General features: G+C 37.9%; 1 protein-coding gene across 8 annotated transcripts in view; it reads left to right on the forward strand.

The window, feature by feature from the left end:
- The first annotated feature begins 4032 nt into the window (after positions 1-4032).
- Rragb (Ras-related GTP binding B) overlaps positions 4033-27821 on the forward strand; it is a 52549-nt gene continuing 28760 nt past the window's right edge. For 2 of the 8 annotated variants that reach the window (XM_030251349.1, XM_006528851.4), the window contains exons 1-7: positions 4033-6964; positions 7753-7786; positions 10365-10464; positions 14841-14924; positions 16751-16817; positions 19520-19742; positions 26791-26913. In XM_030251349.1, coding sequence (XP_030107209.1) covers positions 6873-6964; positions 7753-7786; positions 10365-10464; positions 14841-14924; positions 16751-16817; positions 19520-19742; positions 26791-26913 — 723 coding nt within the window. In that variant the 5' untranslated portion in view covers positions 4033-6872. Of the gene's footprint in view, positions 6965-7752; positions 7787-10364; positions 10465-14840; positions 14925-16750; positions 16818-19519; positions 19743-24583; positions 24680-25702; positions 25864-26790; positions 26914-27821 lie in introns of those variants that run through there. The other 6 variants (XR_001782747.2, XM_006528850.4, XM_017318502.2 and 3 more) reach the window with 6 other exon arrangements.

The raw sequence follows: 27821 nt of genomic DNA on the forward strand, positions 1-27821 counted from the left end.
TCTGGCTCAGTAAGAGTGACTGTGAATCAATCCCACTTTGTGTCATGCACTGTAGTGTGTGTGTGTGTGTGTGTGATGTAACATAGCAGGGATGGCACCTTCCTAAACTAGGAAATGAGGTTTGCCCAGGGGCATAGCAGGTGCATGTAGATCTTTACAATCGCCAAGATTGAATGCAGATGCCCAGGAAACTTTCACCATCCCTCCCTACTCTGTGTTCAGGTGCCTCTTGATAGGATAACAGGGGATGTCATGGTTCCCACTGCTTCCCTGACCAGAGGAACATGTTGGGGTGGTCTTGAGCATTGTCATGGCTCTAGCCATCAGTGTAACAGCCAGGGACACAAGACCAAAGAACAGCTCTCTTCCTGCTCTTGGGTGTACACTGAGTCAAGGGTCTTCAGCAGCTTCCCAGAGGAAGAAGGCCTACTACAACACTCAGGCTAGGATACTCCTGCATCTGCCTCCTTAGCAGCCGCGATGACAGCCAGGCTTATCTCATCAGCTAGAATAAATTTTTCAAGTGAGTACATTATCTTATGTTAGGTCGGAAACTCTGGGGAAATGAAGTTCGGAATCCTTTGTGGGAGTTACCAGTTTCCACGAGGTCTTTTCCTCACATAAGCTCAATGAATACAGGTTGGGCCCTTTTCCACTCCTATGGGGTATATGCAACACCTATGTTTTTCCCAGAGCAGTATCTTTTCTTGAAACAGTTTACATAGATGAGGTGGGGTTTCATGTATGTATTAGCAGAATGCTTCTTTTTCTGTATCCTTTCAGGTACTTATAATTTTATGCCTCAGGGTCCTCAGACATTCAGAAGTAAGAGCACATTGAGTCTTTTGGGCCAAAAGCCATTCTGCCTTAGGTCATTTTTTTCCTTTGTAACAAGATGATGTCATAGGTAAGAGAGATTAACAAAGCTCATTTGGAATTGTTCTTTATACAACTAGTGATTGGCATATAAGCAACTACATTCACTGTTCTCAACATCAGATTACTATCTATAAAGTACATGTGTAGTGTGATGCTCCTTAGAGGCCCCAATGTTTTAACACATGTACTCTTAAACTTATCCTACTTACAGTTAATGTGTTTCTTTCTCTTTGAAATATATTTGCCTTAGTTTCTTTGCTGTTACTTGTACTAAAATACTGTGGCAAAAACAACTTTTTAGGGAGAAAGGCTTCATTCGGTTGTGGCTGGCTCATAGTTCCATGGTATAGTCTATCATAGCAGGGAAGTCACAGTAGCAAGAACTCCACAGAGCTGCTCATTTACCTCAGTACGTGTAACAGAGAATAATAAATGCATGCATGCTAGTGCTTAGTTCACTTTCTCTACTCTTATAGTCCAAGATATGCTGCCTAGGGAGTGACCCCACTCACTTAGGCACTAGTCTTCCCAGCTTGATTAATTAATTAATTAGATTAATCCCACAGATATAATCAGAGCTCTATCTTCCAGGTGATTCTACATTTTTTTCAAGTTAACAATTAAAACTAACCACTACCATGCTACATATATTTATAGTATATACAATGTGATGGGGTGATGTTAATTTTATTAAGAATGTAAATCTTCAGATTAGGTTCAATAAAATCAAGACAATATATGTAGCAAAACCATAAAAACAACCCAAACACATTACTTAGGACTAGATAAAGTTATGATAAAATTAATAGTGAACTGAGATTTATCCAAATCCAGGATAGTAATTACACCCAGGGAAGAAGATGAAAATGCTCCAAAGATATTAGTAAGTCCTTATACTCAAGGGCCTATAGGGTGAATGGGTATTTTTTGTTCTCTAAGTTAAACATACACACAAACTTACACATATATTTCAATAAATAAAAATTTTATGAAATTCTTCCATTTTTCCCAAAGAGAATTTAGAAGCATTCCTCTCTTTTTAATTTTCAGGAATAGCATGAGACAGAAGAGTATATTTTTTCATTAAGTGTTTAGTAGACCTTCCCTATGAAGCTATCATGTCCTGGATTTCGCCTTTATAGGTCATATTTGACTATTTATTCTCCTTTCTTTTTAAGAGGTCAGTTCTTATGCCAGTCTGTTTCCTCAGGCTTCTGTTTTGGCAGGTTGTGTATTAGTAAGAATATATTTATTCTTTCTTTCTTTCTTTCTTTCTCTCCTTCTCTCCTTCTCTCCTTCTCTCCTTCTCTCCTTCTCTCCTTCTCTCCTTCTCTCCTTCTCTCCTTCTCTCCTTCTCTCCTCTCCTTCTCTCCTTCTCTCCTTCTTCCTCTCCTCTCCTCTCCTCTCCTCTCCTCTCCTCTCCTCTCCTCTCCTCTCCTCTCCTCTCCTCTCCTCTCCTCTCCTCTCTCTCCCTTCCCTCCCTCCCTCCCTTCTTCCTTCCTTTCTTTCTTTCTTTCTTTCTTTCTTTCTTTCTTTCTTTCTTTCTTTCTTTCTTTCTTTCTTTCTTCTTTTTGTCAGTCCTGTTTGCCTCTTTTCTAATGGGAAACAAAGGAGCAGGGAGAGGGAAGGTGGGGGAGGAGGGGAGCTGGAATGAATGCAGAGAGGGGAGGCTGTAGTTGGAATGTATTGTATGAGAGAAGAATACATACAAAGAAAAAAGAAAAAAATAAGAAGGATTTACCCATTTTGTCCCGGTTATTCAGTTTATTGTCCTTAAATTGCTCATAGAAATCTCATATAAGCCTTTGAATTTCTGCAGGTGGCAGGTGTAATTGTTCCTGTTTTCTTCACAATTTGAGAGTTTGGGGCGGGAGGGGGATTTTTTTTTAATTAGCCTAGCTAAAGGATTGCCACTTCTATTTATCTTTTAAAAGCTATTCAGGTTGAGCTTTGTATTGGTTTTTCTTATCTCTATTTCAACACTTTGCTCTGATCTTTACTGGATGGGAATATCTCTGTAACTTTGGACTTTATTTTTTATTTTTAGTTACTTGAGAAGTTCTGCTTTGTTAATTTGAACATTTTCTTTTTTAACTTAGGCATTTTTGCTATAAACATCATTTTACTTTCCTCTTGTAATTTCCTCTTTGTTCACTGGATATCCATGAGTATATTGCTTAATTTTCACATGTTTGTGGATTTTACAACTTTACTTCTGTTACTTATTTCTAGTGTTATAGCATAGTGATCAGAAAAGAAACTTAATAACAATTATAATCTTTAAATTTCTTCTATTTTTGTGATATAATATAATAGTCTGGAGCATTTTCCAAGTGGAATTGAGAAAATGTCTATTGTGCTCTTTTGTGGAATACTCTAGATATGTCTATCAAGTCCATTCAGTAGAAAGTGTATTTTAAATCTTACTGAGTTTGTCTAGATGTTTGTTTATTTGTTTTGTAAAGTGTGGTATTGAAATTCCATGCTATAACATATTAGAGTTTTTCACTTTACAGCCAGAATATTTGTTTTATATACCTGGGAAATATTATATTGGATACATATGAACTTACAACTGTTATATATTCTTGAGGAGTTGATGCCTCTATTTATGATATAATGGCTCTTTTGTCTCAGACTTCAAGTCTAGTTTATCAGATACTAGTATAGACATTATTCTGTTTGAATGGAACTTCACATTTTAAAATATCATTTATTAAGTACCATTTATAGATAAGCCACTATATGGGGCAATTTTCTTTCATGGTCTAGTTCAATCCTTAAAACATCTGAGAAAGTTGTTATTAAAAAGATTTTATACTAGAGGAAAATGAGGTTCAGAGAATTCTAATAATTTGTTTAAGGCCTGCTGTTTTATCAAGATCTCAGTATTCAGAATAGCTTCTACTACTTAAACTTAAATATGAAATTGAGTTCAAACATCTGTATTAGTTCCTTTCCTACTACTCTGATATAATACAGTGACCAAGACATCTTGGAGCAGGAAGAGATTATTTGGGTAATGGGTCCAGAGACATAAGACTCCATCACAGCAGGGAAGCATTGCAGCAAGCAGCAGGCATGACAGCTGAATCGGGATGCTGAGAGCTCACATCTTGAAACACAAAAATGAAGCAGAGAGAACAATGGAATGGTGCAGGTTTTTAAACTCTTCAAAAGCTGCCTTCAGTGGCATATTTCCTTCAATAAGGCCACACCTCTTAAACTTCTCCAAACAGCACCTTCAATTGGGGGAATAAATGCACACATGAGCCTTTGGGGAACATTGTTGTTCAAAGCATCACACTATTTCACTAAAATCAAACTCAATTTAACTTTTGTCCCACTTCTTCTGTCTTTAAGAAAACCCAACTCTATGAAGTGTTTATATTTTTCCTTACTCACAGGAGCATCCACTGAACATGTGAAGATGAGTGTTTATAAATTTCTTGACTCCTTATCCTTGTTTCCTACTTAAACTTCAAAAGCCCTGGAAGAAGATTCAGAGGTCATACCTAGCCTGTCTTATAATCATCTCCACTAAGGTTGTTGATTACATTTAGAGCAAAAAACACACCCCCAAACCAATCCATGCATGTGTGCCATACCATCTTACTATTTCCAACCTTAATTGTTCTTTCAGTACCGAACAGAAATCCTTGCGGCATGCTTCTTTATGCTGTTCTTTTGCTTATCTTTCAAATGGTTAACATCTCGGCCAATTTCCCAAAATGATCTTGCTTTTCCAACACTGATAATAGAATACAATAGCTGGGATAGTTTCCCATATACACCACCTATCATCAACTTCTAGAGACTGCTTTGTGTCCATGCCTACTCTTGTCTCCTACTCATGTCTCCATAGAATTTTTGTCTTCTATCCAGAAGGAATGTTGCTAGCTGTGCTCTAGCTTCCTCTCCTTCTCCTCTCCAGAAATTTTGTAGCAATTGTTTCCTCTCTTTTCATTGGCTTTACTTCCTAAAAATGTCTAGGCATGCTCATTCTCAAAATACACTCATGTGTTGTGGATATTAAAGAACTATCATACATTTTCTCCTTTCTGTTATTAATCAGAAATTCCTTAACACATTTGTTCTTATCTTTATAAAAAAAACAGTACTCAGTGAATATCGAGTATATACACACATTCTGGTCTGTGAACCTAGTGTATAGGAGAACATTTTTCAAAAGTAAGTGCTTGTCCTTATAGCGTTTAAATAGAAATCCTATACTCAGAGATCAAATAAACAAGATTATTGCCATGTCAGTAAGTATTATACTCTACACAAAGAACTACAGGCAACCAAGGAATGCCCAGAGCAGGAGAAATAATTTTCCCTAGGGAAGAATACACTGTCTGGTTCTTCAATACCAACTGCTCAGCCCTGAAAACATATATATGAGATTATTATACAGACTGAGCGGGTTATATTAGGAATATATATGTATATACATATATGTGCATATAACAACAACCAATGAAAAACGAAGCCATGACTTTGAAAGAGCAAGGAGAGTTGTTTATATGACAAGGTTTGGAGGGAAAAAAGGGAAAAAAGAAATGTGTCTACAGTATAATCTCAACAACAAAAGAAAAACTACAAAGGAATATTATGAATTAAAAAGCATACAACAGAAAATAACTACTGCAGGTTCAAAAGACTGTTGTACTCTAATAGAGTATGGGTTGGGAAGACCTCTGGAGGACATTACCTATAAGCTGAGAAAGTTGAGGCCATTACAAACTGTGAATGGCAAATTCAGTCTTTCAAGGGAGCATCAACCTATGCCACTCTTTTTCCCAGCCTGTAACCTTGGTGTCACATTTAAAAGAGTTCCAAGCCTAAGAAGCTCTTAGGTCATTGAGGTTGGAACTTGCTGCGTTGAGATTTGAGAGCTGGTTGACAAATCACTTCTTCTCCACATAAAACTCTGTATGTAGCAAGTATCTCATGATGATCATCAGAAACTTTAAAATTATGTTTGCAACTTTTAAAAGTTAAGTGGCGGACGTGTTAAACCCTCCGTGTGGTTCTGGTCCTGGCAATAACAACTTATTGAGAGTTTTCTATGGGAAAGACAGTTTAAAACACTTTAGATGGATTGCTTTTTTAATTACTTGAACTGTCATAAGGATTAACGGGAAGAAAAGTTACCAAAATGCAAAAATGCACAGGGCCCTAATCATAGGGAGTAGTGAAAACGGCTAGCTGGCAGGTGCTGAAATTGCAACCTTCTCCTTTAACTCTGAGCAGCGAGTGGGCGGGGCCGCGTCCATCAGTGTCTAGGTGCCCGCAGGCCGCCCTAAGGGCCAATGGCGCGGAAATGAGAGCCCGGGCCACGTGATGGCGGGTGGCACTCTGGCTTTCCTAAAGCAGTCTCTATGGTATTCTTCCAAGCAAACCCAGGGCCCCCCCAAAAGGGTAGCGGCACGTGACAGGCCCTGGGACTACGGCAGGTTCCCACGTGATCCTGGCCTGCAGTAGCGTGGTTGCGGTGAGGTTCTTGCGCTCCTGAAGGGCGGGCGCGGAAGTAAGAGCATCCTCAGGCGGACCGTGACTGGCAGCGAGGTCGGGAGGAGCCACCAGGCAGTGACCGCTTTGCTTCTGCAGCTCCGCTCCGCTCATTCCGTTATCTCAGCCTTTGCAGTCTGTACAGAAGCTGACCAAGTTACCTTTGGGTCTTGAGACCTTGGCGAGTGAGGCCCAAACTCGGGACCAACTCCTCATCCACCTTGCCCTCCCTCTCCTCCATCTCTTCCTTTGCACGCACCGAATCGAATCGCTTGCTCCTTTGGGCTGGCCTGCTCGGCTGTGCCTGGAGACTAAGTTCGGGTCGGTAAAGGTAACTGTGGGAAAAGCGGCCCCCCAGTGGACAAAGGCGGAGGCAGGGATAGATCAGGCCCCGCGGGCCCTGGGTGCTGAGCGTAGGCAGGTGAGCCAGAAGAACGGTACTGCGGATTTAGAAGGCACTGTGAAGGACTTGTTGCACGATGGAAGAATCTGACTCCGAGAAAAAGACAGAGAAAGAGAATGTGGGCCCAAAAGTGGAGCCTCCTCTAGGGGAGCCGGAAGGATCGCTTGGGTGGGTAAAGGGGATTATGTTGCACCTGGGAGGGAGGGCATGCTAATTGTAAAGAGTATTGTGAGATGCAACAACCTCTAACCTGCAGTGATGAATTGCTTTAATTTACCAATATGGTTGATTGATATCATGCCCTTGATGACGGAAAACAGAATAGAAACACCCTTTGCCTGGATGTGGGATTCCTGGTTTATGCGTAGTCTTCTAATTGAGACAGTTCTGAGTTGTTTTCTGTTTTCTATAAAGGTTATTTGATGTTATCACCTTGTTGATGATAAAAAAGGAAAGGACAGACATTTGCTGACCAATGACGTATAGTGCGATATGCCTATTTGAGAACTGCGTTATATGTACTTTGTGCCTTTAATGAATGAAATACAGCTTGGAAGGACGATTGAAGGTCCAAAGATGCTTCTAGATTTGAAAAATACGGAGATGAATTTAAAAAAAATAGTATTCAGATTATGACAATATTGTTTGATTTATAAAAGTACCCAGAGTGTTGCTTCAGCTTTATGACAAAATATCAAATCTTGAATTTAAATGGTTTCTATTCCTAAATATGCCATCCTAGGAAGCGTCTCCCGAGCTGATGAAGGAAACAGGGAGCATAAACCCAGCTTTATAATTTAGGAAAATGAAGACTTCTGAAAAGAGGTCTCATCCATACTTAGCTGCTTTAAAGAATATTCGTCTGCATCTTTCAGTTTACTTGTGTGTCCCCCCCCCCACCCCCCGCCCCCGGCAATTAGATCACGAAAACACCATCTTTTGGTTTATATCTACAGGTGGGCAATGCCAAATGCAGCCATGAAGAAAAAGGTAAGATGTGTTAGCTACATCAGTAACATGAAGAAAAAGGTAAGAAGCTGCAGTTCAGGGAATCTGGCTTTTTCTGGATTGTGGCAAGAATCTATGGGGTCTTTGAGACACTCATCCCCTTATTTACTGTCAGATTTACTTTGTCTAAAATTAATCTCATGGAGTCAAGCCAGATACAAATATTACACAGCCCTCTGTGTGTGCACTGATTCTTTAACCCAAATCAAATGTTACGTGCAATTTTTTTTTCTAGCTGGAATTGGATGTTCTTTGCTTTGCTTTGCACTTTTATTGGGACTTAGACAATATCCCTAAGACTGTAGCTCAGGAGCAATATTTCTTGACCTTTTTGGGATTTAGTATCACTTGTGAAGTACTGGTAATAACCTTCATAGGGATATTAGGAAGTTTACATGAATAAACTCCCTGTACACCACAAACATAATTATCCTCACCATGTAAGGTTAAAAAAGCTCCCATATTTTTAGCCTGACTTTATCTAAAATTTAATTCTGGGCCTCAAGTTTGCTAGGAGGATTTTTTTTTTTTGATGAATGTCTGAAGTTGCTGTCAACAAGGATGCCTAAAAAAATGCCAGAAATTTCTACATAATTAGGAGGGGAAAAGTAGAAGCTTAAGGAACTGTGAAAAGAGAAAGGGGGCGAACTGCCATTTGCTTTAATGGTTCTGCAATGCACATGCGTTGAAGGATCAGCCTTTACCTTCAGAAATAGATACAGTTATTGCTTAATTAATGTTTAGTTAATCTAGTTAATTGTTTAGTTAATTTGTTTTGCAAAGGGCAAGGAAAATGTTCATATAAATTTTAGACTAAATAAACAATTAAATTTTCTTAGGTAAACCTGGATATCTAAATTGTTGAATTGAGCCAATGCATATCCAGTATGTTTTCACTAAAGCTTCTTATATTTGTAATCAGACATTTTGATATGTTAGGATTGGAGGTAGAATCTGTGTCTCTTTCATTTGAAAAGGAAAGTTAACAGAACTGTATCTCATAAACACTGTGCTTAGAAAGGACTGTGAAAGTCATTTAACTCTGACTCCTTGTAGTGCAAGATAATTTGGCTTTAACAGGTGTTTTTTCTTGTGTCAAATCCTTACACAAGAAAGACATCTGTAAAGTCTTGCTCTCTACCAGATAGTTGTCCTTGCCTTTTTTCCTCTAATGGCTTGTTCATTTCTTTATTTTTTATTTTTTATTTTTATTTTTATTTTGGTTTTTTCGAGACAAGGTTTCTCTGTATAGCCCTGGCTGTCCTGGAACTCACTCTGTAGACCAGGCTGGCCTCGAACGCAGAAATCTGCCTTCCTCTGCCTCCCAAGTGTTGGGATTAAAGGCGTGTGGCACCATTCTTTTGATGAGTGCATTTCAAGCTTTTGTTCCCTGTTAGGCACTGGAGATAAGAAAGTACACAAAGGATACAAAGACTCTCCCTCTGTCCTTCAAATGTTTCCAGTCTTGTGAGAGAGTTGTTGAAAGGAAGGACTACAGAGCTTTATGGTCTGCAATGATATAGTAGTACCACTGAGGGGCAGGCATGATACCTCTCAGCCTAAACCAATGCTTCTCAACCTTCCTAATGCTGTGACCCTTCCTCATGTTGTGGTGACTCCCCAACCACAACATTATTTTCGTTGCTACTTCATAACTGCAATTTTCTACTGTGACAAATCATAATATAAATATCTGTGTTTTTTGATGATCTGAAGTGACCCTTGTGAAAGGGTTTTTTGACTCCCGAAAGGGGTTGCAACCAACAGGTTGAGGAATGCTGGCCTAAGGCATTTAGGTCAAAGAAACTTTATGGGGATTTACTGGGGATTGAACCCAGGTTTCACTTATATTAGGTAAGTGCCCTAGTACTGAGCTACTGAGCTACATCCCCAGCTCCAGAGAAAATTCCCGTGATGATTGTTGAACCAAGTGTTGATGGATAAGTTGAGACTTAGTAGAAAGAAGAATAAAGGATGGTAGAGAATATAGGATGAATCCAGACACAGAGTCAGGGCTCCCTAAATGGCTGGAAGCAAAGAGACTGTAAACCATTCAGTTAAATATGAATGGATGCTAAAAGTTTGAGGCTAGGAGAATCAAAAGGTAAAGACAGAAGTAGATAAGCTTAATCAAGAGTGGTTCTTATGTGTAATTTAAAGAGGCAGAAACCTGAAATAAAAATTATAGAAATATGCAGAAGGGATGAAATCATGGGCTGAAGTGGAAAACAGCCTGACCTTGAACAGAGCAGTAGGAAGAACTTTTTAGTTATACTATATGAAATCTGCTTGTTGGAGATACACACACACACACACACACACACACACACACACACACTTACCACGCTTGTATTGCTAAGTGATGTGTAACTCATAGCAGGTAATTGCTTGACTTTTGAGATGTCCTCAACGATTGGCTGAGGAATGGCTTAATTACGGATATCCATACTGGTCATTGGTACTTGCACATCTGTAAAATGCCAGCTATAGAAGAGGAATGGCTCCCTTTACACTAGATTTGCTCCAGCTTTGCTAACGTTTTCCCTTACTTTGTCCTTAGGTCCTGTTGATGGGTAAAAGTGGATCTGGTAAGACCAGCATGAGGTCTATTATCTTTGCAAATTATATTGCCAGAGACACACGTCGTCTTGGTGCAACAAGTAAGATGTTTCATCCTATTGTAAAGTGAGGTGACTTGGCTGTTAATAATCTGCATAACACACTTGATTGCAGCAGCTTGAGAATGCACAGGTTGATGAATTTGCTTTGGAGCATGCTTTCCTTTTTCAGAATGTATGGCCTAATTCTGATTATTATTGCTCACTATCCTGGGGAGCTGCTTTCCTTTCTAGGTTGCTTGCAAAGTGGAATGTTCTCAGCTAACTTCCTGTGTATCCTGCAGTTTCTTAGGCAAAGATAGGAACCCTCTGCCTGCTTATTTTGTGGGGAGAATGCTTGTTTATAACTTTTCATACAAAGGGGGAAAATCATAGATCTTAACTAGACTATATTGAAACCTAAGATGGTTTTAATACAGGAGTTAGTTGTTGTCTTTATTAAAAGGTAAACTTGGAGATTGTAAGGAGAGGTATACCTGTTCTACACTCTGTTCTTTTTCTTTATATACCTAGGTCTTCTCCTTCAGGAATCTACTCTGAGTTGGGAAATATCTTACTGACCTTTATGGCTAGAATGTTAGTATAGTCTTTCTTGCCTACAAGGGCTATCAGAGCAGTGAAATGGAAGATCCTGGGAGTGCCCTACTCTGATGCAGATTGTCATTTCGTTCTGAAGCATCGAAGCATTTCTGAATTCTGCCTTTGTTCTTGGCTTCAGGGTGAGGGCAGGCATTGCTCTCCCTAGCCTTCAGATTACAATCTGGGTTTCTAGCATGTTCAGTACTTTTAGCAACAAGTTAGGACTGTTCAGGTGCCCTAATCTGGTTTCAAGAACATTATGTTCCAGACTCTGGGATACGAAGGAGGAGGAGGAACATTATTGCTATTTGGGGGCTTGGAGCGTAGTGTAGACTTCATAACTAGAGCAGCTTTGGTGAGCAGAAAACTATTTCCTAAACAAAGTACCAAGTCTTTCTTTATTCTTTCTATTATGGTTCTCTTCTGTTCTTTACAAATATCTGCAAACACTCAATATCTTAATTTATCTTACTCATCCTCTGCTTCCCAAATTTTGTTATCCTTACCTTAAACATCTCTGGTTCCTCATGTGACATACTTTTGAAATGTTTTTAAGGACTTCCTCTTCTTATAAGACTTGAATGCAGATGTGGTCTAATCAGGGCAGGGTGGGCCTACTACATCTCTGAATCTGGGCATTACTTTGTCATTAGAATGGCAAAATCCTACCTTCTTGTTTTGGAGCAACCTTCATTTTACTGAATAATAATTAAAGCCACAACTCTTCTTTGCATATATTTTATTGAAGCATACACATCGTTGTTTTTTGTACAGTTTATATTTTGAGTGTAATAATGAATCCTTATATTAGATGGTTCATGTTTCTTTTTTAAAATCCAAGCCATTGGGTTGCAGTTTTCTTGTACATAATACAAAGGATTTTAGCTACTTATTCTCTCATTTGATATGTTAGCTGTCCTTCATAGTTATATACAGTTCTATATTTGATAAGTATCTAAGTAATTGTCAAAAATATTGATCAAGGGGCTGGTGAGATGGCTCAGTGGGTAAGAGCACCCGACTGCTCTTCTGAAGGTCCGGAGTTCAAATCCCAGCAACCACATGATGGCTCACAACCATCTGTAACAAGATCTGACTCCCTCTTCTGGAGTGTCTGAAGACAGCTACAGTGTACTTACATATAATAAATAAATAAATAAATCTTAAAAAAAAAGTTGGTCAAGATAGTTTCCTATCTTGTCATACTTGTAGCTGATATCTAGCCTCTAGAAACTGTAATTGTCCAAATGTTTTTCTTTCTTGTACCTTGATTGGATATATTCAATTTTTTCCTCTTCTAGACTAAATGTATAGGGCTAGTGTCTGTGTGGTCTCAGTAAAGATGCTTATTAAACTACTGTAACTTTTATGCCCTCTTTCATTTACTCTAATTTTCAATTATCTTTATAGACAATGAAAGTATAACTTAAAAATTAATCACATTCAGCCTGAAAGTGTCAGTATTGAAATCACAGTTTGTGCTCTTCTTTTTATTATGACAAAGCCTGTCTACATTACACAACTCATCAATTCCTGGAAGACCTTTTCTTCATACTTTAAATTCGATTCGCTTTGTTGAAACATCTTTTCTTGGTACCACTGATACCCCTGTTTCTAATTTACCGGCAGAGTTGGTTTATTACCCTGAATCCAATGAATAGTCTCACAGCAAGAATTTCAGAATTACTGAAACTGCTGTAAATACTTTTGACATAATCCAGCAGCATCATTATGAGCATAGTGGTGTAAATTATATAATCATATTCACTAAAATAGGCCATTTATTGAACAAGTGCATATCTGGAAGTATTTCTTGTCAAATAATGTCAGAGGGATAGGGTTCCTGCCCCTAAAGATGTAGTAAGTTGACTGGTAAGACTTGGTTAGTATTTCCTGAATTCCATCAAAGATAGCAAAAAATATAATGAAAAATATTGGTCTCAATGTTTTAGCATATCATTAATGAGTTTGTCACTAATGAAGACAGGTCTGTGTTTGTTGCTAAATGTGTGGACTAGTACATTACTTTGTATTCGTTATCCCTTTTGATGCAGTCAGTTACTGATTTTCTTTAAAGGTAGTAAAAAAGAATACTACTTTTAAAATATTGTTTGCCTTTAATGTGTTAATGTTTTCCTGGTTTGTCATTCCCGAAAAAAGTCAAGTTTTATTTTGTTAAATTTAAAGCCGCCTGAACTTTGAAATTTTAAGTACAGAAATGATGATATTATTAATTTACTAGGTAAATGTTAAAAATGTGCTTGTTTTGGAATGGTAAATTGGTCACTAAATTGATTATGAAATATTTTAGCCTCAAACACTGTTGACAACTCCAAAATTTCCTATCTCCTCAAAATTCTGTTCTCTTGGCTTTTTATTTAATGCTTTATTACTCTTGATTTTCTTCCTTTGCATTTAATCATCCCTCCCTGCTTTAAAAAAATGAGTTTTTCTGTATAATGTTTTCTTCTTTCTGCCCCATAAGTGAATATGATTCCCCAAAGTTCTGTTTTTCTTTATTCTTTTCAGTTGCTCTAATGATAACAGAGCAGGAAAGTTATAGGAGAACCAGAGGGGGGCATACCTTGAACATAAAATTTAGCAGGGAAGCAGGAAATGTCTTATAAGCCAAGAAAAGTTGTCAACCTATGAGAGATTTTTTTAAACAAAGAAATAGCATGGTCAAAGTTACATTTTTAATTCAAACTAATACTTGTGAAAGCTTCAAATGTTATTTAAGTATAAAACATTCATTTTTATTCATTGTCAAGCCAACTTTCTAGAGACAACCACCACTAATAATTCTGGGGTTATTATTCTGGCCTTCTTCGTAGTGTACACAATCATGGACGTGTAAGTCTTTTTAAAAGAATGGTAGAAAATTCAGCAATTTGGAGACATCACTGTATCTGTAATGCGGATACAGGTTGGAACGATGCAAGGGTAGAAGAAACAGGTTCCACTTATAAGCCAGAGGACTTGTTTTAACTAGACTTCCACATTGCTGGTGGCTGGATCTCAGAATTTTCAAGATTTTGGAACTGTGAGAAGGAAATTTCTATCGTATTAAGAACAACTTTTAAGGGATGGCAGGGGCTTTATTTGGACTGGGGTCGTTAGTGGTGGTGGCTATGGCGCAAAGCTACAGAGCTGGGGGGGATGCTTAAGCAGCAGAGTCAACAGGACTTTCTGGGGACCTTGGAGAGAATTGTGAGGGGAAAGAAGAATGAAAGGAGGAGAGGTTTTATATTAGGCAGCTGGTTAAATTCACCGAGATGGAGAACACTGAAAAAGGAACAGATTTGCTGGGATGAAAGGAGAGATGAGCTACATTGGATATATTGAGCTGGGATATTTACAGTACAGACATACAGTATATGAGTCAGAAAAATAGTAGAGAAATTTGCACTAGTGTTGCCTAGTTAGTATCTACATGGTAAGTGTAATATTATGACAGGTATATTGCTTTGGGGAAGACTATTTTGAGTCCCTAAGAACCCTAACATTTATGGGACAGAAAGAAGATTAGGAACCCATGAGGGAGAAACTTCCAAAGATTTCGTAACTGTGATGCCAGAGACCAAGAGAAGAAAATTAATTTTCAGGAAAAGAGAGTAGTCAACAGTGTCATGCTGCAGAAAGTAAGACAAGGACTCAAAAGTCCACTGGATTTGGCAATGGGGCCATCAGTCACTTGAAGAGAACTGTTTCTGTAATATGGGAATAGAAACCAGATTTCTATCCCATATGCCCCATATCTAAAAGTCACTGAATCCTGTCGCTTCTTTTGTTATTGTCTTTCCCTTTCTCAGTAGCACTTCTTTCCATTTTTTTTTTAGTACTAGACCGTATACATAGTCTTCAAATTAATAGCAGTTTGAGCACCTACTCTCTCGTAGACTCTGTTGGAAATACAAAGACATGTAAGATATGATTCCTTTTCCAAGGAGGGGGAAGTGAAGGGGGAAAAGGAAGTAGTTTGAGTATCTACTGTGTGCCAGGCACTGTGTGTATATAGCTCTTTGAATCCTCACAACAATCCTGTGAGGTCAATACTGTCTGTGTTCTTTTTTCACATAAGTAGAAGCTAATTCTAAAAGCTTTCTTGACTTGCCTAAGATCATTCAGAGACAGAACTGTTATATAAACTAAAGTCTGTATGGGTTCCTTTCTCATGATGGTTTGTATCTATACATTATGAGAAGATAAAATTGTAGAAAAGTAGATAGCAGTTCGTTTAGGTAACAACTTGGAGATAGACACAGGAAATATTACTATGTGATTGAATTAACAATCACATAAATGATGTAGAATAAAATTGCTAGATACTGAGAAATATTCCTGATAAACTCTTCCATTATTCTTTCTTGAGGTTTTTTAGTGCCTGGCAGAGAGTAGTTGCTTAATAAATATTTAAATTAGTTCCAAGGGAGAGATAATGGTAGGTGGGATTTTTGTCAGGGAAAGAGGGCTTTTGGAGGAGGTGGGAATTAGTCTGGGTTTTAGGATTAACTCTGAAAGGAAGAAGGGGGCTTTGCAGCAAATGACAGAAAAGGCAATGGATACTGGGAGGGAACAAAACACCAGAGGTCGCAAACAGATAGCCTGTGTACTGGATGAGGCCTGTGGATGCATTTTTTTTTGGCCTGTCCATTGTTTTAGAAAAATTGGAAATAGTAATCTCCTGTAAACGTTTTCATAATAACCTAGAATTCAGGCTACTATTTTAAGATGTTAAAGATCTAGTAGACCTGAGCCAATAACTTTGCATGGAAATGAACAAGAGTTGAGTAACTCTCACCTCCGTGAGGCCATGGTAGATGTTTATTCTCAGATTTAGCAAGCTTTTAATGGTACAGGTTTGCTCACATGGCCTGATTTAGCAAGTTTGCGACCCCTGAGAGGAAAATGTGTTGGGGACTGGGGAGGTAGTAGGGTTGGGGAATTATGAATAAAAACATACTGGGCTGAAGTGAGAGGATTTGTTAATGCAATTACTGGGTAGATATAAAGGTAGATTTTTAAGCCAAAGTATGAAGGACCTTGAGTGTTCCCCCATTAAACATGGAGGAACCATTGAGAGTGTTTTGAACGGGGAGTGATATGTTCAAAGTAGTGTTAAGAAGATGAACCTTGTGGTAGGTTGATGTAAAGTCAGTAAGACTTTATAGTATAGGCATGAGGAGATAAGGGCCTTCCTTGATGTTAAGCGATGGATTATAAAATAAAGACTGAAATTAAGAGATACTACAAAGGACTCAAAGTGAATTGAATATGTCAGGAGAGTCAGAAAGAAAAATCACCAGACACATTCACTGAAGAGGAAGTCAGTACAGGAGTTAATTTTGTTATGTTCTATGTTTGTTTTATGTTTGCTTTCTGTCTGTTTTGTTTGGAAGTTGGCGTAAGAATGTGGGTTTGGGAATATTTGTTAAATGGTGTATGTCACTGTCTTGCGTGTTAAATTTTAACATTAATATTATAATTGGAGATTGTTTCTGCTTTGGATACTAAACTACTGAAATTTAAAAATTACTTACACAAGAGCCAATTCCTTAGCATAGGGTAGTATAGGTACCCACCTTGCCACTAAACCACATGACTAAGCTAAAAAAAATCACCTTCTTGTTATGGCTTTGAGCATTTCACTCCACTTTGGTCCTTCTAAACACCATGGGTTAGTGTTTTGCTTATCTTTAATGTCATGTTCTTTACTACAAATACTAGACTTGTAACATTTATCTTCCAGTTGATGTAGAACATTCTCATGTTCGATTTCTGGGAAACCTGGTTTTGAACCTGTGGGATTGTGGTGGGTAAGTACTATGTGCCTACTTATTTGTGAAGCTGATGGCAATAATGATGTCATCTAGTATAATCAGCATGGCAAATACACATAGAAAACTATCATTTGCATAGATGCACTGGCTAAAACATATTTCAGAATTGTCAGCTGATTAATAAAGATTTGTGTTTTGTACAACTTAGAAAATACCTTCTACATAAAACACATTTAAGTAGCTCTAATATAAGCTCCACCTGAATATGTATACTATAGGATAGATCATAAATTAGATTTCTTTTTCAGGTTGACTGGCACTAGTATTGCATTCTTAGATATTATTTAGTATACTAGACTGTGCTGAATCTAAAATAGTAATTCTAGGTAGCCTTGTCACTGTAGATTGGATTCTGAACATGTACTTACCTATTGTTGGTTTATAACCAGGGCAATCATAAAATTTGCACTTATTGTGCCTCTGTGTTGAAGCAACAGTATGTAATGCAGAGTGATTAAGAGCACAAATTCTTTGTCTAGGGTATATTATTCAAACCCTCTGTGCTGTGACTTCACCTGTACAATAGAGCAAAGTAACCAACCCATAGATTGGTTATGCTAATTAAGTTAAAATGCACAAAATATACATTATAGTGTCTTACAAAATAGTTGTTGCCAGGCGGTGGTGGCACACACCTTTAATCCTAGCACTTGGGAGGCAGAGACAGGAGGATTTCTGAGTTCGAGGCCAGTCTGGTCTACAGAGTGAGTTCCAGGACAGCCAGGGCTATACAGAGAAACCCTGTCTCGGAAAAAAAAAAAAATAGATGTTGTTGTCTGGTAAGTATATCCCAGTTCCACACATACAAAAGATGCTCAGTGAGTGGTTTTGAAAAAAATAATAAATAACTAAGTGGTATTAAGAAAATAATTTGTTCTTGATAGCAGCTGGGTTAACATTTTGGCTAAAAATCTTCCCTTGTTGTAATTGCTTCCAATTCTCTAGTCTATGTCAACAGATTTACCCAAGTTCCTTGTTGTTAGATACTATAATATGAAATTCAATTTTGTAGATCAAGTATCTATACTTTGGGGAAAATATGATTCTTCCAAGGTTACATAGCTGTATTTAGCAAGATGCAGAATTAGAAATTTGTAAATACCACTCCATATGCACCACTAAATGACACTACTCTTTTATTGCTGTCTAACTGTTGAGATCTTTTGGGAAGTGACAGCCAACCTAGGAGCAAAGGGTAGCATTCTGCTGAAAAGTCATCACTGAAGTCATATTTTCATAAATGTACACTATTTGACTAGTGTTATTCAGCAAATGTACACTAAGAATGTGCCATCCTGCAAACCATAGATAACACAGAGCCTGCTTAAAATAAATTGGCATTGGAGTGCTTCACCCTTTAGCTATTTACTTAGAATGTAACTTGATACTGCCCACCCACTGAGCCTCTGCACTGCAGGGGTTCCTAGGGTTGCCTCTGCTTTCCAACATTTCTGACTGGAGCTGGAGTCCTGGGGAAGAGCAAGGGTGGCAGAGAGTAGGAAATTGAGTTGACCTGCATAATAGGATGGAGTGCAGAGTGACAAGCCCTCATTGGTTGTCCTTTGTTAACATTATCAACATATGAAAGGTCAGGCAGAGAAAGGGTTCCGTTTGGTTTGGTTTGGTTTGGTTTGGTTCAGTTTAGCTTGGTGTTTTTGCCCTGCATAGGGGAGAGAAAGGTGTTTTTATGAACTGATCAGATACTTGTCTTTCTTCAAAGAAAAGTTGAGGTAATGTCATCTTGCAAAGTTGAGTTGTTTATTCAAAATAAATTCCTTTTCTGATTATAAAAGAAAGAGAAAAAGAATGAGCTATCCTGGGCTGGAGAGAGATGGCTCAGCTGTTAAGAGCACTGACTGCTCTTCCAGAGGTCCTGAGTTCAATTCCCAGCAACCACATGGTGGCTCACAACCATCTGTAATGAAATCTGATGTCCCCTTCTGGTGTGTCTGAAGACAGCTACAGTGTACTCATATAAAATAAATGAATAAATGAATAAATCTTTAAAAAAATGTGCCATCCTTCTTTTAAAAGCTGTGAGACAGTGGAAGATAATATCAGGGGTGATTCTTATCTGGTTGTATAGAAAATTGAACGCTATTAATCAAGAACTCATAAGTATAGCATCTTGCCTGTGCTAAGTGTTGCAAATGAGAGGGATGTGGTGGTAGAGAACCTACAGTGAGTGAGCTGGCCCAAGATAGAGGTAGTTTCTATGAAGATGTGTGGACTGGATTGAAATATAAGGAAATAAGCTGGAGTTATAGATGAAGAGGTCAACAAGTAGCATGAAAGAGTGATCAATATGTGTAAAAGACTCATGAGTTAAACCGTTAACCTAAAGAATGAACAGAAGGTAAGTGTGTTTATAACCAAAGGAGAGGCCAGACATGATAAGTATGCAGAGGTAGGTGGATCTTTGTTGGTTGTAGGCTAACCAGGGCTATGGAGTCTCAAGAACAACAGTAATAACAATAACAAATATAAGAAAGGAGGATTTTACATGATTGCAGGTTATGACCATGAAGTAGAGTAAGGGGAAGCTCACCACATTTGGCTGTTATTTCCTCTTTGAATTAAAGTTTAAGATCATGTTTCACCTGATCAAGCAACAAAAGTTCAAGCAGGAGTGACTGCACAGAAGATTCGTTTACTATCTAGACTTTTTTTCCTACCAGACAAGATACCTTCATGGAAAATTATTTCACTAGCCAGCGTGACAACATCTTCCGAAATGTGGAGGTTCTGATTTATGTCTTTGATGTGGAGAGCCGTGAACTTGAAAAGGACATGCACTACTATCAGTCATGCCTTGAGGCTATTCTGCAGAATTCTCCAGAAGCCAAAATCTTTTGCTTGGTACACAAAATGGATTTGGTACAGGAAGATCAGCGAGACTTGGTAAGAAATGGAAAAAGTGCTGTACCAAATGGTTAGCGTGCACTGTAGACTTCCTTTATAAACAGTGAAGGTCAGTTTGTACCATTCTGTATTTTAGAACGAGATAAGCCTCTGACCATGTGCTTTCACTAAGTAACCTTTATCGGGTTAAAAAGTAGTTAGTTGCCCCTGTTGTATTGTCATAGCTGAAAGACCCACCAGGAGTAAGATGAGGAGAGGTTGCTGCTGTCACTGAATTAATTTAGGAACGTGATATGCACCAGTTCAAGGGCCTACCCCATTGTGTCAAGCACTGTTCACAAGGCCTCACAATCGCAGTGGCATAAATAACTTAGTATGCATGAGGATAACTCAAAAATGACTAAGGATAATAGAGTAGGAAATATCAACCTTTATTTCCTCAATAAAAACATAAAATTAACCACCTATAACCAAAAACGTCCCAGAGAGAACTTGGGGGCTCAGTATAGAAGAGGCTTAGAAAAATAGGCAACTTCTTATCTAGCTATGAGATTCTGGGTCTGGTAAGACATATTCTACCTTCAATTTGTTCAGTAAAAAATAAGAGCATTAGATATTAATGTTTAAGATTAAAAAAGAAAATCCTTCTCTATGTTATAGAGAATTAAAGAAAGGGGTTTTAGATTATACTAGTTGTATAGAATTTAGTTTCTTACCTGGCTGTCCCGGTACTCTCTTTGTAGACCAGGCCGGCCTAGAACTCATAGAGATCTGCCTCCCAAGTGCTGGGATTAGAGGCATGAGCCACTACTGCCCAGCCCTTGGCTTGGAGCCTTAAGGAAAGCCTTATACTAAAGGATTTTTTTGGTGATAGCATTTGTCAGAAAAACATGTTCCATAACACATATGATGTGTCAGATCCCATGGAGCTGGAATTACATGTGTGCTGAACAACAACAAATGAGCTCCTTTTGAATGTTTTAATCACTTTCAATTTCCTTTACTGTTTTTTAAATGTTCATATACATATCCTCGATTATACATTAATATGTATGTTTGAGTTTTCCAGAGAAACAGACCCAGTCAGATGTGTTTGTGTATAGAAAGACAAAGACACATTTCATTTAAGGAATTAGCTCACTTGATTCTGGAAGCCACATCTAGAAGTAGTTTGAAATTTAGAGAGCTGGGAAGATGGGCTAGAGACCTGAAAAGAAGTATATACATAAAGGAGAGGAAAAAAATAAAGTATCCTTATTTTCAGATGATGTGTTTCTTTACATAAAGACCCTAAAAACTCCACCAGAAAACTAAAGCTATAAATTCATTCAGCAAAGTAGTGGGATACAAAGTTAACAGAAATAAATCAGTAGCCTTCTTATACACAACAGGAAACGCGGATTCCTATATCAATAGATGAGTTGGTATGTAAGTACATTTGGTCTTGTAGTTGTAATTGCAGTCAGAAACTTCTTAAGTATGTGGTACCCCACTTTCTAATAGCCATGTCTTCTATAGAAACTGAATAGGTAACCTGAATGGAATTGTGTCGGCGTCCTTCCTATACTTGAACCAACCTTCTCTTTCATTCAAGAGGTTCTCTGGATTTACGAAATGGTACAAATCTGGATGGATACCAGTTGAACAGCCATGATATTTTATGATTCATGCTAGGCTTTTGATCATTTGACCTAAATTACTTCATTTATGTAGATGAAATAAGAATGTAGTAGATATCCCATCTAGTTCATTTATAGGGGCACTATGATCAACTAGCCAAAACTATAGGTTTCTGTGAGTTGGTACTTAAGTTTACCCTTCTTGTCTTTGATGGTAAAATGTCTTCACATTGCCCATTATTCTAGCACCCACTTCCCCTTTATTAGGCTTCCCAATTAAGTGGTAGCAATTACCACTGTAAGTTTTGGCTTATAGAAGAAAGTGATCAGAGAGCTGGAGGAGGTTAGGGGTCCTCTTACACATCTGTTTCTCATTGGCTTTGTGTTCCCAGTATTGATGAATGAATAGATTGTAGACTAAAAACCTTGAGCATTGTCATCTCCCTAAGCGTTTAGATTCCTTCCTATGTAGTAGTAGATCGATGCAGCTCTGACATTTTTTTAAAAGGACTTTTATGTATGAGTGCTCTATCTGCTTGTACACCTGCTTGCCAGAAGAGGGCAGCAGATCCCGTTACAGATGGTTGTGAGCCACCATGCAGTTGCTGGGATTGAACTCAAGGACTCTGGAAGAGCAGTGCACTTAACTGCTGAGTCATCTCTCCAGCTTCACAGCTATGGCATTTTAACCTCAGTTAGTACAGGTTATGTTTTCATTCATGTCTCAGCTAGGAACTAAACAAACAGAGTGCCTTCTTAACCCTTCACCTACAAATCCTCTGCTTATTGCATCCACATCAATAAAATTGTCCTGAGCCATTAATATCTATTCTCATAGTTATCCCTGTATTTTGGTCTACATTAGAAAAATCATATAGTTCTTTTAGAGGCTGTATATTTCACCTTTAGAAGTCTTCTGATTCTTGAATCTGTATAGTGCTAGGAGCAAAGGGCTGTGGTAGAAATGAATCAAGTCTCTTCAAGCTACCTCCATGGAGGCCACTTTAGTTTCTTTTTTTTAAGGAAAAGCTGTATTATTCTTAGATAAAAATGTAGTGGCTGCTTCTATGGGCAAAGAATTGAGCATTTAGGCACTCCCAATTTCCTCAAGCTTTTACTCGATGAGACCAGTTCCATTCTCCAGAATCATGTTCCCGCCAGTGTCATGCTTTCTAAGCAGGTACCACATGGAGATGGGCATTCAATTTGCACTGTAATTTTTGTGCTCATGAGATGAGAGTCCAAGTTTACTTTGCAGCAGTATCAAGCCTGTGGCTGTAGGAAGTAAAGGTATCTTTCTGGGCAAATATAGGAACTTCAGGTCATCTGTATTATCACTCATCTGGATACTCAAATCTGAGCTCATCCTTATCATTGTCCATTTTATACAGCAAAATTAGGATCAGCTACCAAATCCATTCTACACATTTTGACAAAAATAGCCACATAGATGCTTGCCAGAACATTGTATGATTCAGGATCTGAATTCCACATCACCCCCAGGCTCTCTTGAGTGTTCTCATTACTTCTTGAAATTGCATCTTTAACTCTAATCAGAATCAAAATCACTTCAGAAAACTCATCACAAGATTCTACTCTAACTCTTAAGAATCTTTCTTTTTCCTCTTCTGAGTACATTGCCCAAGCCTTTGGTATAGGAGTTTAGGTTAAAGACATCTCATTGGGGGCTGAGTGTGGCAAAGTTTCTCATTCTGGGTACCATGTCCAGCAGTTGTGGGTCATTGTGCGAGTTACCATATACTGCAAGAAGCTTCTCTCATTTATAGGTATAGCAATGTTTTAACTTCCAGGTTTTGGGTTTTTTTTTTTGTTTGTTTGGTTTGTTTTGTTTTTTTTTTTTTTTAAAGAGAGACAGAGAATGAACACATGGAGACAGATGGAGGCTGGCAAGTATGAAAATTGGATGGGAAGCCAACATACTACAGAACTATAAAACTTCAATTTTGTACAAGAAATAAAAAGACAATCTAGACATGTCTAGAGAGTGTTTCACAGCAGATTTTCCAGTTTTATGGCTCTCACAATCTTTCTGCCCCCTCTTCTGCAGTGTTTCCTGAGCCATAGATGCAGGAGCTATGACAGGAGTCCATTGGGACTGGGCTCCCCAAGATATGTTGCATCCAGTTGGGGTTTCCTGTGATAGTCTCCATTTGCTGTAAAGAGCAGCTTCTTTGATGAGGGGTACTAGTTAGACTTATCTGTAGATGTAAGGATAAGCTTCAGAATATAGCACGAAACTATGCTGGGCTAGCAGAGCAGCAATAGTAGATTCTCTTTTAAGATCCATGACGTCACTACTAGTCCCTGGAAGTTGACTAGGTTTTTAATACTAGGCATGATTTCCCTCTTGTTGGGCCCTTAAAAGTCCAATTAGACAGTAATTGGCTTCCTAGTGCAAAGTGGTCAGCAATTAAGCCAAATATATACAAACAGCAAAAATGAACATAGCAGGTTGCATTTATATATTTGTGCGTGTGTATATGTATGCATATAACAATAATAACTAAAGGAAAATACTATCAATTTAAAAAGGAAGGGGGACAAGGAAGGAGTTGGAAGGAGGGGACTTGGGAGGGGCGGGTGTGAGGAAAGTAACGTGATTATATTTTAATTTAAGATGTAATTTAAAAATTAAAAAATAATTAGCCCTCATTGTGTGTACATACATACTAGCAATCTCCCTACCCAGGGAAACATATCTGAGTATCCATATTTTATATAGATATTTTCTCTGTATATGTGGGGATGGATACATAGAAACAAATCCTAGCTGGCTAGAGCTTAGTTGATCATGTGGATTATAAATGTGTTGTAAATTAAATACACTAATCATATATATGTCCACGTATATATGAGTAATATATGTTATTAAAACCTACGTCTATAATACTGGAGAACTAAATGTATTTTGAGTTGTACAATTTTAATATAGGTATTGTCATATTAAAATTACCTAGATTTGGTGATTGGATTATATATTTTAAGATCTGTATGATACATTTTATTTTCTAACATAGTGCTCTCTATGAATATTTAGTAAAAGTTGGATAAGTCTGAAGAAATCTAATAGTCATTAATACATTTATAGCCTTGTTTGAGAAATAATAATACTCAAAGGTTGCTATGAAGACAAAGTAAGAGGTTCTTGTCAAAATATGATAAGATACTTAAATCTCAGAAATTTCAGTGAGAGAGTGGAGCTGTTGTATGCTCATGAGGTTGTTGGATTTTTTAATTCAGATATTTAAAGAACGAGAAGAGGACTTAAGGCGTTTATCGCGTCCGCTAGAATGTTCTTGTTTCCGAACATCTATCTGGGATGAAACTCTGTATAAGGTGTGTATGTCCCTAAGTCTCTACTCTAAGAGCACGAGTAAAAGTTAGAAAGATATTAACAAAACTAAAATATTTTAAACTACTTCCTAGCCATCTAGATTTGTTGCACTAAAAAGAAAATAATAACCTGTAACACTTTGTTCGAAGAACATCAAACTTAACAGCAAAAGATTTTGGTTTGAATCTTAGATTGAGTCGACATTGTCACCATGTCACACTGGATTTGCCTTGGGGATATGATTAATCTTCTGCTACACTTTGTTGTCATAGCAAAAACTGTTATTTAACATCCACCATCCATTTTGACCCATGGTGGTCTCAGTGATTATTGTAGTTACATCTAATGTTCAGGTCCTTCTACATGCTAATGGGATAAACTAATCTGCCTAAATTCAGACAGTCAGAGAAGAAAAATGTTTAGTTGAGAAATGGGAGAAGTGAATCTTAATGAGATGTGATATGGATATTGTATGTTGTAAGTTCAGCTTTCCTGTCATTGGAGATGATATGGTTAGCATCCAACCCTCATTGTTAGCATTGCTGGAATGATCACCACACTATTTGCAGCCTAGGGGTTGTTCTTTCAGTAGTTCTGAGGATGAAGTTACCTTAGTGGTACAAAGGCTCCCGCTTCTTCCATTTCTCATGCTTACCAGTGGCTTAAAGTTTGACTCCTTTTGTCTCTTCATGTGGTCAGACATTTCCTTCAGTCTGCTTCTGGTATTCATTGACAAGTGTGACTCTAGGTGGCAAAGGCTGCTTCTCTGTCACTGGTAGGTAGAGCTTCAGTATCAATTCATCTGACAAGTATCAACAACCAGAAACACAGAACCCTCACTTGCAAGGAGGAAAACCACTGGACTTTTAAAAATAGCAGTTGATTTTTTTAATCTAATTTACTTCCTCCCTCAATATTATGTTGACCCAGGCTCACTCTAATAACAACAATTTGAGATAGCTATGTAGGAAGTACTGTTCTAGGTAACTGTGGGCGGAATTTCTCTCAAAGCCTTATTCCCATAGAACAGGTAACCGGGAATAAGGATGGACATGACACACTGATAAGAACCAGCTGCGGTGTGAAGGATGGCAATACATAACACGACCAAAGACAATTGGCTAATCACAACACTGCTGTGAGTGACAGTGTCTCTGCTGTGGTTAGCTTTGGTGCCTTCTCCAAGGTAAATTCAGCAGTGACATTAACACCAACCTGGGAACTTGGAACAGAGACATGGCACTACTACTACTATCTCTGACATCATTGCTGCATAGACCTGACTTAAAGTTGTGTATTATGTTTTATTCAACAAGCATTCGTTGTCTCTCTATTGGATGTTGTCACATACACAAATGGCTCCAGTAAGGTTCCTGATGTCTTATAGGAGACATAAGAACAAAGTACACCTAACAAGAGAAATTGGGAGTGAGAATAAAGGACAGAGGAATACAAGCACCTTAAGAGAATACTAGGAGAGTGAAACTAATTTCATCTGCATGTATTAGTCATCCTCCTGGATGAAGTCAACTTCAGGCAGTCACATGATAAGCCTTTTAAAATTCAGTACCAGGAAATTTTTCACAGGTCACCAAACGTTTGAAAATTACAATCCCAGTTGTTTCTTTTATAATGACATACTATATCTTTGAAGGGAGGAGCTACACTTGTCATTATGGCTCTGATATTTTCAGAAAATGGACTCTTGGATGTAAGTTAAATATAGCATTATTTCATCTTTTTAAAGCTGTTCACAATGTTGGACTTCAATATTTGTTGGATGTCTGGATTAGAAGAGTTTTATCATAATAGATCATACTTTGCAACTTTTTCCCTAAAGCTACAGGATGTCATTAAATTACTGTTTACTCATGGAAAGAAGTTTCTCCAGCATTTTTTAAGTGTTTGAACTCTAGAAATTCAACTCAAGGATGCAGATCAAGTATTAGGCTACTTTTCTTCTTTCATCTTTGTTAGATTTAACGTCTGTATTTTTTTTTAACTCAGTTATCAATGGTTTTTCCTGTCAGTGTCTTGTAGGGTACTTACTCATTTCCAAGGCCTGGAACTGGCTACCTGTAAGTAACAGTCAGTTGTGCTTCCGTCCTCTTAGGCATGGTCCAGCATTGTTTATCAGCTGATTCCCAATGTTCAGCAACTGGAAATGAACCTGCGGAATTTTGCTGAAATTATTGAGGCTGATGAAGTTCTTCTGTTTGAAAGAGCTACCTTTCTGGTAAGGACTTTCTGCTCTACAGCTATATCTCAGTCTGCCTTCTTGAAGTCAAAGAACACCATGTTATTACTTTTAGGAAGAACTAACCCCCTTTTACATCAGCATGTATATTCCTATTTATAAAGCCACAGTGGTGTGGAAAAATTCCTTTGGTAAATAACGTTTCAGTAATTAGTAAAATTTAGATTTTTCAGGTATGCCTTGTTAGAAAGTTCAGATTAGTTCTAGTAATAACTATTATAATAAATGGCCCTTATTACCCACCAAACTATATTAAGAAATGCATGGCATTTTTCTTTTAAGACAAAAAACACTAGTAGTTTTAATTTTCTAATAAATTGAATTTAGCAATGTTAACAGAGTTTGCTGTACAGCTGTGAGTGATGTAATGTATAATACGTACATGTATTTTAAAGAATTAATTTTATATGTATGTGTCTATGTTTCTGTCTGTTTGCCTGTGAGGGAGTTGCCACTTGTGTGTTGGGTGCTCATGGAGACCAGAAGAAAGTGTTCCAATTTCTTGGAGCTGGAATTACAGTCAGTTATTAGCTGCCTGGCATGGGTACTGGTAATCAAACTTGTGTCCTCTGGAACACCAGGAATCACTTGTGATCACTGAGCCATCACTCCTGCCCAATGTATAAATTTAAAAATAATATTAATAGTGTCTGGGCAGTAGTGGCACACACCCTTGTCAGACAGAGGCAGCGGATTTCTGAGTTTCAGGCCAGCCTGTTCTATAGAGTGCATTCCAGGACAGCTACACAGAGAAACACTGTCTTGAAAACCCACCACCACCACCACCACCACCACCAAAACAGCAATACAAGCTAATTTGTAAGAACACATTACATAAATAACAGGCTCATTTAATGTAATGCTCAAAGCAGCTTCCAGTAAAGAAT

Source organism: Mus musculus, chromosome X (genome assembly GCF_000001635.26).
Source record: "Mus musculus strain C57BL/6J chromosome X, GRCm38.p6 C57BL/6J".
Taxonomy (NCBI): domain Eukaryota; kingdom Metazoa; phylum Chordata; class Mammalia; order Rodentia; family Muridae; genus Mus; species Mus musculus.